The sequence below is a fragment of the Corapipo altera genome, unplaced genomic scaffold, assembly GCF_003945725.1.
Source record: "Corapipo altera isolate COAL_440 unplaced genomic scaffold, ASM394572v1 24b, whole genome shotgun sequence".
NCBI lineage: Eukaryota > Metazoa > Chordata > Aves > Passeriformes > Pipridae > Corapipo > Corapipo altera.
The window spans coordinates 11,014,529-11,029,490 of NW_020884888.1; the positions used below are offsets into that span (position 1 = coordinate 11,014,529).

The following is a 14,962-nucleotide window of genomic DNA, read 5'->3' on the forward strand; positions in this document are numbered from 1 at the left end:
AAGGTCTTCCTTGCTCAAGTCTTTTCCCATGCATTTCAGGAGCCTGGGATTCCTGATTGGATGATGGAAAATGTAAAAATGGTGTTCCTTCAGAGGAGCAATGATCAATTAATAGTGTGAAGCAATTATGCAGTATCCATTGCTGTCTTTACCCCATAGGAGAACAATCATTCATAAGTGGTGAAACTTCTTCATGGTGACTTATTGTGAAATGTAATGTAAACCTCCAAAGGGCAGTCCACCAAATGATGATGACAATAATGGTGGTAAATTCCTGATATTTACACAGGGACAGAGGGAACAACCAGTGAACTCTGATCTCCACAGCAGGAAGGCAACATGGAAAGGATCTGCCTGTAAAAATATCAGTGGGAGTCACTTCCCTCTCTCAGATTTGCTTTGTTCTTTTGAAATGTATCTCCTCATTTTTCAGAGCCAAAGAGGAGTGTAGTCGTAACTGCAAATATCAGTACTGAAGATGCTACTTTTCCTCACATTGGATCTATTAATGTATGAACTTTCAGCTGAAGTACCTATCTTTAGTGTGTGGTAAGGGAAGACTGTTTCTTAGACTAAAGAAGCCAGAGAAAGACATCCTTAGAAGAAATACTGGAAATCACATGTTTCTGAGAAGCATTAGAGTGGTAATTAAAGTGAACCCAAGACACTTGTGTATCATTATTTATCAGCAGCAGGCTGAAAAAACAAGCATCAATTATGCTATCTTTGAAATATTTGACTAAGTGTGTCTGTTCCAACATGGTGAAAAAAAAAAGAATTTTACAGCTGCTTCAAGAGGAGGGGGAAGGGGAGGCAGGAGGAAGAACCACAGCTGCACTTGCCCTAGGGCTTTTAGCATTTTTGCTTTATGTGAGTAGTGCAACTGAAATCTGCTGTGTTTCATCAAATAAATGGCTCCCAGCAAGCAGTCAGTTTAACTTGATTAACCCAAGATGAATGTCACAAGTCTTACAGATCACAGAGAATTAAAGCTGGGGAGATGCACAGTGGCAGTCCTGGCGTGTTATGGACGTCAGTGAAAGTGTGATGTGTTCTATCAGGGACCACTGTTTCTTGAATATTTTATTGTTTTCTTGTGAAGAACCAAGTCCCATACAATTTCTTTCTGATTTGTGAAGGAAAGTGTTTGCCACAAGTGCTCTAAACTTTGTTACAGCAAAGAAGGAGATCCTGACCAAATATGAGATGCAGCTGGAAATGTTCACAGTGGCTTGTCTTTGGATAGCTGATTTGACAGGTTTGGACCTAGTGATGAGAAAAAGGAAATCTTGAACATACCAGGTACGGGCCTAGTTTATACAGTGAAAAATTGTAATAGATAGGAGCTGTTTTCATATGAAAGAGATAGGAACATCTGAAATTTTATATATGGTATACTACAGCAGGAGAAGTGATGCCTGACTCATTGTGTATGCAAGAGTTAAGACAGTTTCCCCTTAGCATGAAGCATGTCCTTTCAGGAAGAGCTGGTGGTTGGCATGAAGAAGGTTAGAAGAGGAAGAAAAGGGATATTTGCAGAATGCAGAACAGTGCAGTAGAGTGATTCCTGAGTTAGCTCCAGAATCAGAAACCTTATCACAGACTGGGAGAGAGGAGTGTAAAAGGTAAAATTCTTGAGATGGGAATGCAGAACAAAACAGCAAGGAAACACTGAACTCAGGTAAGAGAGAATGTGTATTCTTTCTCCCCTCTGGTTGTAACAGAAGAATTCCAGTATTAAAAAAGAGGAAACAAAATGATGTAAGAAAAGGCTAGCCTTCAAAAATCTCATCAGCCTCTGAATTACCCCCAAGAAAAAAATCTTATACATGTTCTGCTGAATTATCACTTATAGTTCATCTAATCCTCTAGAAACACTTCTTAGAAAATATGCCTTTTACCTTGAATGTGAAAGTTGTTTTTGCCAAACATAGCACATTATCATATCACATTATGTCTCATGATCATTGCAATGTGGCTGTACATTTCCTGGTTTTGAATTTTATTAGATTGGAGTTGTGGAGCATTATCAAGTATCTCACAGATCCTTAAAATTGCTTAGATATTACATTAGGTGCTTGAATGTTAACAAATAACACCAGAGTGTGGGCAAGAAAGTTCTGTGGACCTCTGCTGCACTGAAGACACTATTGCTAAGGCAGTTTCATGACAGAGATGGAAGAACAAAATACCAGGGAGTCCCTGATAGCAGAGGCTCAAGAATAGTGTCCTGTGCAGAAGCTTAGGCTGCCCCAGCCCACCTAATTCTTGTCTTCTAGGCAGACAAATGGAGAACTCTGATTTTGGAACTGTTGGGAAGTGAGGGTGAGAACCGATTTATTTTTGAGTAAAAGGTAGATAAGACATTGTAAAAAAACAAGGTAAGTTCTTCTAAAAAATGGGATCTTCTGTTACAGCCAGGTAGTTAAGCACCGTTGGCTTGTCTCAAACTCCAACCTTCTAATTTTGTGACAATTTATTTCTGCTTCCTGCGTTAGTTAAAAGTTACTATTGTCCCCCTTAATACAGGTGACTCATTGGCACAGTCCGTACTTTTTTGCCTACTTCCCTGCAGCCTCTTCCTTCCCAGCTCTTCTTGCAGATATGTTGTGTGGTGGAATAGGATGTGTGGGCTTCTCTTGGGTAAGTTTACTCCAGTGTGTACTGCTGTGTGGTAATGATGCTTCACCTTGCCAAGATTTTAAGCATTTCAGTAACATTCTACAGTGAAATTATTGATTAATAGCAATGAAGTCACAGGACTCTTTTTGCAGGTAAATTTCCTTAACTAATTAAGTGTTTTCACACAGACACCCTGAATAACTCGAGGAATAAAAGGCTATTTCCTCTTAAAAGTTTTGACCTTGAAAAATCACCAGCATTTAGAATTAGTAGTAGCAGTGCAAACTCCCTGGTAATTCAATAAGTATATGACTACTGTCTATCACCCAGTGTTGTTATTTCTCATTTCATCTGGATGAATGGAAAACTGTGTTAAAAACCTCACATTCATATGAGGTGGACTCTTATCAAAAGAGGCTGGTATTGGATGTTGAAAAAAAAAAGCAAGATGCAAATCTTAGCTTTGACATTTGATAGTTAAAGTTCTGTGTAAGGCCTATTTTTATATTCTTTTTAATAAGTATTAGAAACAGCATGCAAAAAGTGGTCTTCAGGTCCCTAATTTGGCTGGTAACATTAGTCATCTAGTCTCTTCCTCCATAGTGAAAAGACAGAGAAAGAATTATTCTTGCTCTGGTAGATCTTATTTCTCTTCATGGTGTAGTGAGGTTATTCCCTATGTTCTGGTTTTCAACACAGGCTGCAAGTCCAGCTTGCACAGAGCTGGAGACTGTCATGCTGGATTGGCTAGGGAAGATGATTAATTTGCCTCAAGAATTTTTAGCTGGGAAGGATGGCCAAGGTGGAGGAGTGATTCAGGTAAGAGGGGACCTGAAAAAAGAATACCAATTGAGTTTGTGAATTGATGATTTTGTAAAATCTTTATACTAAGACACTAATAAAGGGAATAATTTTTTTTTCTGCCACATGGGTTCCTTTCTAATTTTCAGAAAGATTGATGCTCTGTGAGAAGGTCAATATGTGGGTAGGATCATTCACGAACGTAATGACATGAATGTTTTGATTTTAGAGCAGCTGATTTCTGAAACACTTCTCTGTGAAGAATTACTAGTAGTTCAATTTAAAAGCACAGTTTAGGCTTAAAATTCAAATCAGAATAATTTAATTTGTTGATCAATGAATTGAACTCATACTTACCAACAATGTGCGGCAATGTCTCATAGCTGAAATTAGAAAAAATCTTCTAAAATAGAAATATATCTGAGGATTTGAGTAGAGCAGCATGAAAAGTGCTTACAAAGGCTTCCCTGAAGTCCACCTTATGGATGTGCAATTGTTTACTTCAGTCAATTTTCAAAAGAGCCTTCCTGTTTTTTTCTTTTTTAGGAGAAAAAGTGTCAGAGATCAAGCAATGGATAACAGCATAGGAGATAATCTTCAATACATAGAAATAGCAGAATGTTGTAGAAAGTCTGTCACTCTTTGCCAAAGAAGTTGAAATTATTTTAAGAAATATTGGAATATTACAATAAAATGAAGAGCTGCTTAAAAGTTGAACCTAAGCAGTACTATCAGTAGATAATACCATTTTCAGACTACACTGCATCTTCAAAATAGAACAAAACCTCAAACTTTGACATTGACTGCTTAATGAAACCTACAATGTCTGAACAGATAGCATGAACAATAATGAGTATGTCATCAATGGGCAAACTTGCCTGTATAATAATGCTATATTATTTGTCAGCCATAGCTCCACTAGCACATGGTCATTCTGCAAATGCAGCTCTGGTCACAGCTATTAATCTATTTAAATAGATCTCTACTGTGAAAAAGACTAAACTTTAAATAATTGTTCTGTGCTCCTTTGATAGTCTCTGTAGTCTGGTCATTGGAGGCCAGGGCACAATCCATTTTATCCCAAGACAGACTTCTAATATACATCTGTATTAGAGGCTAGAATCAGAGGCTTCTTTCTTTGATCTCAGCTGCAAATGCCTACAGCATATTCCAGTGAATTCCTCCCAACATCTTCCAAGGCAAGAATGAATTTAACCCAACTGTTTTGATTCTCCTAGGTGGAGCTGCACCTACACCAGTGCATTTACAGTATAGTTCTTTATTCATCTCCTTGCCCTGTTAGTATCTTTATCATTACGATTGCTAGGGAGGGGGTTACATTCAAGAAATCAAGCTTTCGTCATGCATCTTAGTAGCATCTCTTTTGTACCAGTGAAAGCAAGCAATTATGCCTGATTGTTATCAGCAGGAAATATTGCCCTTCCAGGCTGACAGTGCCATATTGCCCATAATTTTCATCAGAAACCAGTCAGTTTTAAAAATCGAAAGTGGGTTGTGTTCCTGCTTACAATGCAGTCATTTGGGCTGCATATCTTCCTCTTGCTCCTGAAACAATAATGATACAAATAAGAGGCAAAGTGTGAGGCAAAGACAACAGGAGTGTGTGAAAGTGCCAGTCATTCTCTTGGTAAATGCCAAGTAATTATTGTGGTATTGGGTAAAACCGAGCCTGCGAAAATTGGCTCTTAATTACATTTGAAAGTCTATGTCAATATGAAGCACTTTGTTGTTGTGTGCAGGATGACACTTCAAAATGGCAAAAGATGAAAGAAAATTTCAGTTCAGAGCTCTGGTGGACATGAACATCAGCTCTTGCTGATATTTCTTCCGCCTCTTGAGCCTGCTTGCCATGGCAACCTTTGTTTGCTTGTGGTAAAAGGAAAGGTATCATCATCCTTCACTTAATGTAGAATACAGCATTCAAGAAGGGGAAAAAACAGCTTTTAAAAATAAATGAGAAAGCAACTTTTTTCCTGAAGTTTGTATCCTGCTGTTCATTCTAGATAAATTGCTGGAAAGTGAATTTTAAAGAGGTTTTTTTGCTCAGCAAAGTATTTTAGGGGTGAGACAAAAATATCGTTGGCCTGGCAAGGAACACTGCTGATTTATCTTGCTTGTCAGTTAGCCAAGTAGTTCAAGAACCAAGGGGGGTTTTTTCCTTAAAAATATTTAGTGCAAGACATTGGTGCAAAGTGTTTAGAACAGCCTTGGAAACCAGGTTCTGCAAACACTGTAAGCTTCAGTATAAAAAAAGTGACTCAGTATAAAAAAGGTGATTTATGGAAACTGAGGCAAGGTGAAAAAGCCTGTGTCTATTGTGAGACATCCAAAAGCATCCCCAAGTTGCTGGATTCAGGTGTCTTTATTTAGGCTATGGCCCAGCTGTATATCAGAAGGCAAGACTCAGCTGGGCAGCAGGCCCTTTCTTTTTCATCCATGTTTCTGTATAAGGAAATTCGTAAAAGAACTGTTGTATACATTGACTATGCACCAGTCTGGATGAACAGCCAGGATATCTTGTGGAACTCCTCCGAAAGCTGAGGCTCTTCTTCAGCCTAAGTCATTCACCCACCCAGCCAGGCTGTCACCTGAATAGTGCAGGCCTAAATTTCCAGATCTCAAATTAATGCCTTAACCGTTCGAATTTCTTACAGCCATTTTCTTTCATATATATGTGCACATTTTTTTAATATGCATATTCCTTACATGTCCTGGAAATACACTAACAGTATAAACAGTTATTTTATTTCAGATATTTTGACTTCTTAGACAGAAAAAGTAGGATGATTTTACCATGTGTAAAAGGCACCTTTGTCTTATAAAAATAGCTCAGCTAATTTCAGTATAGGAGAAACTCTGAATTCACTGGAATCATTTTCACATATGAAATCTGTCAGATCAGGCCCATCTTCAGGGAAGAAAAAAGACTTCTCAAGTATTTAAACATTTGTTGTAATTACTTAGTATTCATAGGTCTTCAACATAGAGAGGATAGAATTTTGCTACAGGACAAAAAACATCACTCCAAAATTAGTTTGTTGACACTTGGGATATTTCAGAGACCTACATATTAATTTAATCAACTGTATTCATTGCACTGTTATGATTCACATGATGATTGATTAACTTTTAAAGTACCTAAAATCTTGTTCTTGCATAAGACACCCCAGTACACTGAAATTGATGAACATATGTTTACAAACTGTTACTTGTGTTTTGAAAGAGCAGTTTAGAGCATGTCTCTTCTGCCTATTCTAGATGAAAACTGTAAAAAGAATTTTTGGAAAGTTGTATTCTGTGAAATCTACTGAGAAATTGATACAAAAAAAATTCCCCCTTTTGTTGTCACAAAGTATCCAAGGCACATTTTAAACTGATGTTTTGTGAGTCAAAGTGCAATTTAGAAATAGCGTGTAACTGTTCTTTTCATCTGTGTGTTTGTGAAAGAAAACATACATAACTAATACTTTGAAATGCAATTAGCTATAATCAATCAGCATTTTTTGGTTTTCAGTGTTTTTTCTCTTTTAGACACAATAATTGACTTACACAGGGTAATTCTAATGTCAGAGAAGAGATATAATTAGGCATGTTGCTTGATAGAAGTGAGAGCTGATGTTCAGATCCTGATGGAACTTAAATGAGCAGAAATCCAGAGTTAGAACAGAAATCAGCAGTTAGCCTGCCATTGTTACTGGTTAACAACTGATTAGTGCCTGATTTGAGAGCCTTTTCAAGTACATTTAAGTCTGTGAGTCCATCTTTCTAGCACTGACTGCAAGGCTGGTGCCTAAGATGAACAGCATAGAGATTAAAGAAAACAGGCAGAGGCATCAACAAGGAGGAGACAAAGATTAAACACAGGTTCTGCCCTTGCTGTCAGACATATTTTTAAAAGTAGTTTCTCATCTGCAGTTTCTGTTAACAGCTTTGCAGATTCATGCAGAAGAAAACGTTGCTTTTCTTCTTCTAGAATGTTTTCATTTTGAACCTTCTCTCAATTTGTCCCACAGGGAAGTGCAAGTGAGGCCACCCTGATTTCACTGCTTGCTGCTAGAACAAAAACTATCAGACGTGTGCAGTCAGAAAAACCTGAGCTAACAGAAGCAGAGATCATGGGCAGGCTGGTGGCTTATGCTTCTGATCAGGTGAGTACCTCTCACTAACATGGAAACATGGCATCTAATACTTAACAATTTCAGCCGTCTGAATGGGCAGGTGAATTAGGCATAAACTTCTTGGATTGGTCACTATTTGGTTTTGGTTGTTTAAATCTTACTGTACATCATAAGTGTATCCCTCAGGGGTCCATACTGGGACCAGTATTATTTAATATCTTCATTAAGGACATAGATGAAGGGATGGAGTGTACCCTCAAGAAATTTACAGATGACATTAAGCTGAGTGGTGCGGTTGATAAACCTGAAGGATGGGATGGCACCCAGAGGGACCTGGACAAGCTCAAGCCCATGGGAATCTCATAAGGTTTAACAAGACCAAGTGCAAGGTGCTGCACCTGGGTCAGGGTAACCCCTAGTATCAATACAGGCTGGGGGATGAAGGGATTGAGAGCAAGCTGGGCCCAGAAGGACTTGGGGGTGCTGGTGGATGAGTGGCTGGACATGAGCCAATGATGTGCACTCACAGCCTAGAAAGCCAATTGTATCCTGAGCTGTATCAAAAGCAGTGTGGCCAGCAGGTTGGGGGGGGGGGGGATTCTGCAACTCTGCTCTGGTCAGACCCCACCCCCATGGTTTTAAACTGAGAGAGAGTAGGTCTAGAATAGATATTAAGAAGACATTCTTTACTGTGAGGGTGGCAATGCACTGGAACAGGTTGCCCAGAGTGGTTGTGGATGCCCCATCCCTGGAAGTGTCAAAGCCAGGTTGGATAGAGCTCTTGAGCAGTCTGGTCTAGTGGAAGGTGTCCCTGCCCATGGCATGGGGATTGGCACTAAGTGATCTTTGAGGTCCCTGCCAACGCAGGACAGTCTATGATTCTGTGATAAGTGGGCTGGAATCTCATGTGTGCTACCATAATACAAAGGGTAAATATCCAAACGTCAGTGTTGCATAAGTATTGCTTCTTTATAAAAAGAGCTCATTTGAAGTAAATAAAGATAATTAAATAAGGTGTTAATTTTAGTTATGTTGAGTCATTCTAGACCATCTTTTGTTGCATCCAAGCTTGTATGTCCATCTATGCGCGCATGTACATACACATGTGCAAACAAACACACATACATCATCCCCCTATATGCCTGCATGGGTGCAGGTGCAGGTACACAGACAAACCTAATGCATGAATATAAAACAAATTCATCACAGTACTTGAAGAAGCTCAAAACATTTTTTGTTTGTTTTTAGAGAAGAAAAATTCTAAGATCTCCATCTGTCAATCCAACTAAGAAATCTTTTAAGGAAACAGAAAATATAATCCTTGATTTCTGACTGTGAGTGGTATTTAGCAGACTGAGTTATGCTAAATGCTCAGCAGGCCATGAGAATGAGACATTTTTACTATTAATGAGAACAAATTGTACTCTTATGAGTTCTGCTACTGCTACCTTTCTGACACACTAATACTACTGAAGGGCTAAGCACTGTTGTTTCTCAATAGCTGTAATGTTTTCTTACCTACAGGTCAATGAGACAGAAAAAAAAAAAACCTTCCTTAGTACCTAACATTTTTTTAAGTAATATTTGATTATGCAGAATAAAATGGCCAGGTTTCAGCCTTACTTTGATTTACTACTAAGGGTATGTTAAAAAGCACTGTAGAAGAAGTTAAAAGTACACTTGCTCTTTGCTGGTGGCAAGAGGGACTACACTTGCATGGTAAGAAGATTCAAGAAAATATGAGGAAAGATAACTGCTTTCAAAAGGCACAAAGGATATTTGTCCTTTTTTTTGCCCAAGACCCTAAGGTCAGTATTGCGCAGACCACCAGTCCCAGAGCTCTGACTGACCCAGTGATGCACAAAGCCTTTTACTTGTTTTGATTTTTTATCCCATGTAAGTGGCTCACCTGAAATGAGGACTGACAGGCCTTCCTGCCTACTGAAGGTCAGAGGATCTTGTGTTTACAAAAGGATTTGCCTTAAGACACTGTTGACCTTTCAAAGCGGGTTGTTGCAGAGCTCACTGTTCCTTCTGCATTAAGAACAGACCTGTGTGACTCACAGGTAATAATCCACAAAAGAAAGTTAAATGTAAGCCATTCTGTGGGAGTGAAAACCATTCACTGGCAGAGTCCAACAATGCAAGAATGCATTTGGAAGAGAATCTTGCTACAATTTTTAAGTCTTGATGAAGCAATTTAGAGGTTCTGACTGGCTAAAAACCTCAGTGTATTATTATAGTTTGCTTATTTGCAATTCTTGTATATATAAGTTATAAAACATATTTTTCCATTGTACACTTGAATGAAGTATGGTATTGCTATGCCACACATTGTTTCCACTTCAAAAGTTATATTTCAAGTCTAGGCTTCCAAATTTTCTCAAATTGGTGCCTAATTAGTTTACCAAAGCATTTTAAAAAAGAGGCACTGCTGAGATAAAAGTTAATGATACATCTGCCTTTAAAACATGTAATTCCAGGGATATGTGAAGTTGAAAGGCAAAATCTTGATCTTCATCTAGTCAGTTTAACTGAAGTTTTGGATTATTATTTTTGTGATTATATGCTAAATTAAAGTAGAATTAATAAGCGCTCTTGTACGCTCTGGCAAGATTCAGCAAGGGTAAGATGGAGATGTGAGTGAGAACAGTCATGATATAAAAAGGTGAGGAATTTTTCTCTTTCAAGTTAATGATGATTAATGAAACTGTAGAAGGTGAGAGGTAAAATAGGTTTTTCTTTTGTTTTAGTCATGTAAATGAGAGTATTTTGTGGCTAAATGTATCTTTCGTTGTCAATAGTTATTCTAGTTATTATTCTATTGTACTTCATAATTTTACAAGAATTTCTTAGTGATATATTTGTTTTTATTACTGATATGTGCTTTATGCTCTAAAAAATATTATTTCTGGAGAATTCAAATGAGGTGGGTTGTAAATAAAATAAAATAACATATTGGGAATGATCCTTACTTGCCTAACAAAATGAATGAATGATTGAACCACAGTTTAGTCAGCACATCATCTAAAAAAAATGGTAATGTAAGAAAGTATCTCGGTTTTTATCATACCATGACGTGTATTATTTTAGAGGTCACCAAAGCTGTATACTATAAAAATACGCTAGTGAGCAACTGAATCATTATCAGGCATGCTGATTATCTGCACATCTTTTGGTTGATTTAGAGCCAAAACCTCAAGCTCTCCATCAGTCTTACCATGTTAATTAAAGATCTCACTAAGGTTAATTGAACTCCGGTCTGAATTGTGTCATGACAATGATCTCAAGGATATTTTAGGGTTTCTATCAGTTAATTGTGTGTGTAGGTATATATATTTATGTGTGTCCATCTGTCTGTCTATCTGTATGAAAGAGACAGAGGTATGTATCTTTTACATACCATCAACAGTCCCAGGATCTCAAGTATTGCTTTACTTGAAAGAAATTAATTTTTTTTTTTAAATTCAAATGAACTCACATTCCAATAAAAGGTGTCAGTCTTAAAACTTCCCCATTTCCTTGTAGGCTCATTCATCTGTGGAAAGGGCTGCATTAATCGGTGCTGTGAAGATTAAAAACGTTCCTTCAGATGATACATTCAGTGTTTGTGGTTCAGCCCTGAAGAAGGTTCTGGATGAAGACAAAGCTGCTGGTCTTATACCGTTCTTTGTGAGTGCTGGATTTTAATTAATCAGTGGATTTTTTGCTTCTGATAAGCTACTTCTGACAAGAGTAGATGGTCTGATATGTAAGAGAGGCACTGACAGGCAGCTGAGCTTCCATGAGAGCTCAGCAGGAGAGGTTCCATGAGTCTTCTTCACATGCCTTTCTGTGCAGGAGGAGAAACTAATTGGAGCAGACGATTGCATTTCTCAGCAAAATGATGTTTTAAAAGGACTTAAAGTTATATTAGACTGTTGAATAAATAGGGGCCCATTTTGTAGTTGCAGGTAGTTTTGTAGTGTTATAATCTCCCAACCCTTGAACTCTGAACCGTTTACCTTTATTTTTCAGTTTCTAACTTACTTACACTTAAAATAAACTTAAAAGAAATAAATTAAATAATGCTCCCTCAAGCTTAAGTATCTTCAAGAAACAAGTTTCCCCTCCTCAGTATCTTAGCAAACAAATGAACCTCCATAATATACCCCAAATATCATCAATATCAGGCATTGTCAGTTGGGTATTTGTGAGTACATAACTAATCTCTAACACGTGAGCTATAGGGAATGTGGCTGTGGAAGCTTCAAGTGTCATAATTTTTTGTTATCTGTCCACTTTCTTTTCCAGAGATTCCTGCTTTTACAACAGTCTAGCAAAATCTCCCAATTTTTGACATAGAACAGTGTTAGATTAGATAAAATTCTAAAGTTGTCTTCTACTATAAGTACCTGATCAAAAAGAATATTTGCTTATTTGTCAGATCTACTCCTCCTGCCGGTTCAGAGCACCATCTTATTATTTCAAGTTAAAACGAGATTTTACCATTTGACTTTGCCCATGAAGTTAGTAACTTCTGCTGTGGTTTTGTACATCACCAACAAAATTTTTTGCTTGTTTCCAAGCATTATGTCTCTGCAAAACTTGATATTGACCATGGGCTGTGTAGATCTATTAAGGGGTATAATATGCTACAAGGAATATGTTTTTACTGGCCTCCACTGAAGAAAAAAACCCCACCGACAACTAATTTAGAAACTGAGAACTTCAGAAACTGATTTTTCAAGAGATTGAAAAATGTGTCACAATGTTTTCAGAAAAGTCATGTCTGATGAGTTTTTTTCTTTTTCATGTGGTAACATTTTGAAAAGGGCTAATGTGAACTTCAATTTCTATGAACTGTTTTTAGAAGAATTAGCCGATTAAGCTTTCTTACACTCATGAATAAGTGCCAAATGAGACTAAGAAGCTTAAATTTCACCAAGCTCTTTTGAAAATATAATCTTTTTACTGTTCTTGTTACTAACCTTTAAAGTTTGTTTTTATGTAATATGAGGATGACTAGAGTGAAAAGCGGTTTTATATGTGCAGAATGATGCTAATTTCTAGGCTGCCTAGAATGACTGAGTCCTTGGAATGACCAAGCGCATCCTATCAATTGCTTCCCAGTATAATAAGACTATGACTGAGAAACAAAGCATCTCTAGGTCTTCCAAAATGAACTTTTTTCTGTGGGCTGCACCTATTGAGGTGAAGAACATGCCACAAGGCATGTTTTATTTCTCTGTTATGTGATCCCAGCTCATAATACCTTAAACAGGATCCTACTTTTGTATCTTACTGTTAATTTTAAACAATTACAAGTACAGCACTGTATAATGTCTTTATGCACTAACTGCCAAGTTCATGTGTTTTTTTCCTCAACTTTTGTCCATTAACAAAAAAAGAGGCAACTTGCCCTTCATAAATATTCATTCCTTATTAATTTTTCTATGTGTAACAAGGAAATAAAAAAATATGGTTTATGTGTTCAGTGACACCTTTACAACAGATGATTTAACTGTTGTTTATCTTCCTCTGTTTGTTTACCTGTGCAAAACAGGCTTTCAAAGACAGCAGAGGCTCCATCTGAGTTAATATGGCCTGTACTGGATCTTCCATTTATTTGTATGCATAAAACATGTCATCTTAGATTAAAGTAGATTTCATTATCCTTATGGTTGGCTACTTAAAAGGTGTGCTAATTCTCTGCCATGCTGAGCAGCAGTCTATGGACCGTATTAGTGCTCCCTTTTCTGGCTTGAAGATTTCAAAAGCATTTCCATTTCTTTTGTTCTTGAGTAATTTGGTGCTATTTTATTTTGTTCTGACAACAAAGATATGCACATTACCAAGGAAACACCTTATGCCACTTGATTCCTTGTCTCCCTGTACTCACTGATCCTTCAATAAGGGGAGTGATTCAACATCAAAGCAACAAGTTTGACAGAAGAAATTCTGCCTGAAGAGACTTGTGAGAGCAGACAGATCATTTCTAATGAAGATGTCTTGTTTGCATCCAAGCTGTTTCAGTCTCCCTTATCAGCAAGAAGTTTTGTAAGGGATTAAAAAGAAAATTCAACTAAATTACAATGCCTTATAGGCATGATTCTCCTCTTATACTTAATGAATAAATGAGGAATCATTATACTGAACTTCATAGAAATGCTTTCCCTGTAGAGGTGAGTGGAGAGTCAGGGCCAGGTTTTGTTGATGTGAAAGAGGTTCTGTCATTACAGCAGTACGGTAGTTATAGGTTTACTTTTCACATACATAGGATTTTTTCAGTCAGCCTTTTTTTGGGGAGAGGCATTGTCTTTAAAAGGAGTCTTTGCATTCCTATCCACCATCAGTATCTTTTAGCATTAGTAATGTGTATATCTTTCTGTTCAGTGAAGGCTATTGCCAGTAGGTACCCAGATCTCTACTTTTGTTTTCATTTTTTTATTTCTAAATTCAGACTTGTGTTAATTTGTCTGTTTCAAAATACTTTTGCAGAAATTGAAACAGGGGTATTTTCATATAGTAAAGCAAGCAGACTGTGCAAACAATGCACTTAACCATGTCAGGTGTCGAGACTAGTTGCCCCAATTTACCAAGGAGCAATTTCCCAATGTGGATGATACGCAGCCCTTCATCTGGCCACCATTAAAGGGTGAGCTTTAAAGCATATGCTGAAGTCATGTCCATTTTATTAATTATAAACACACACTGGTGGTTAAACATGTGGTAAATGCCTTTCTCAGCTGGGCCCTATGGTCCCAGTTTGAGACAGGCCTCTGCCTTCGCTGAATGTTGACTGGGATGCTCAAATTTGGAGACCACTAAGTTAAGCACTTCTAAGTTCAGATGTAGTGTCCACTGCATTCAAGCCCAGTTCACTTGAATGCGTGTAAGTGGCCTGTGAGCTTTATGCTGGCTTTCATAAATCAACACTGATAGGTTGCAGCGGCATATATATAGTACAATTCACTTCAACAGCTTATCCAGTATAAAGCTCCTATGACATGGTTACCTTGCTGCCCAGCGTGAAGTCTCTCTGATTCTAGCTGCAATGACTTTTCTGAATGATGATCTGCAGGATATTAAGAAGCAGGCTGTTTATATCCAGACTCACTTGGGAAACAATAAATCAGAATCAGACTGACAGAGGAGCCATCTTTTCAGTAGAAATCAACACTTAGATCCTGACCACAGATTTCCATTTGGAAGAAGCATTCTGGAGACATGTACAGATGCCTAGGGTGATGTTTCTTAACCCACAGTTTATGAATGATTGCTGTTTTCTAAAATAGCGAACAGTGGTTTAGAGAACTATTGCAGTTTTCTTCAGGTCACAGAATTGTCGTAAGTGCAAGCCAGCAAAGAACTGAGTAGGAGAAAATAAAAACAGTAAGGGAACATTGAAAGTCCTGCCT

General features: G+C 37.6%; 1 protein-coding gene across 6 annotated transcripts in view; it reads left to right on the forward strand.

Moving 5' to 3' along the window:
* DDC (dopa decarboxylase) overlaps positions 1 to 14,962 on the forward strand; it is a 71,874-nt gene that overhangs the window by 24,427 nt on the left and 32,485 nt on the right. For all 6 annotated transcript variants that reach the window (XM_027643971.1, XM_027643968.1, XM_027643967.1 and 3 more), the window contains 4 exons: positions 2,530 to 2,643; positions 3,322 to 3,441; positions 7,458 to 7,592; positions 11,091 to 11,234. In XM_027643971.1, coding sequence (XP_027499772.1) covers positions 2,530 to 2,643; positions 3,322 to 3,441; positions 7,458 to 7,592; positions 11,091 to 11,234 — 513 coding nt within the window. The remainder of the gene's footprint in view (positions 1 to 2,529; positions 2,644 to 3,321; positions 3,442 to 7,457; positions 7,593 to 11,090; positions 11,235 to 14,962) is intronic.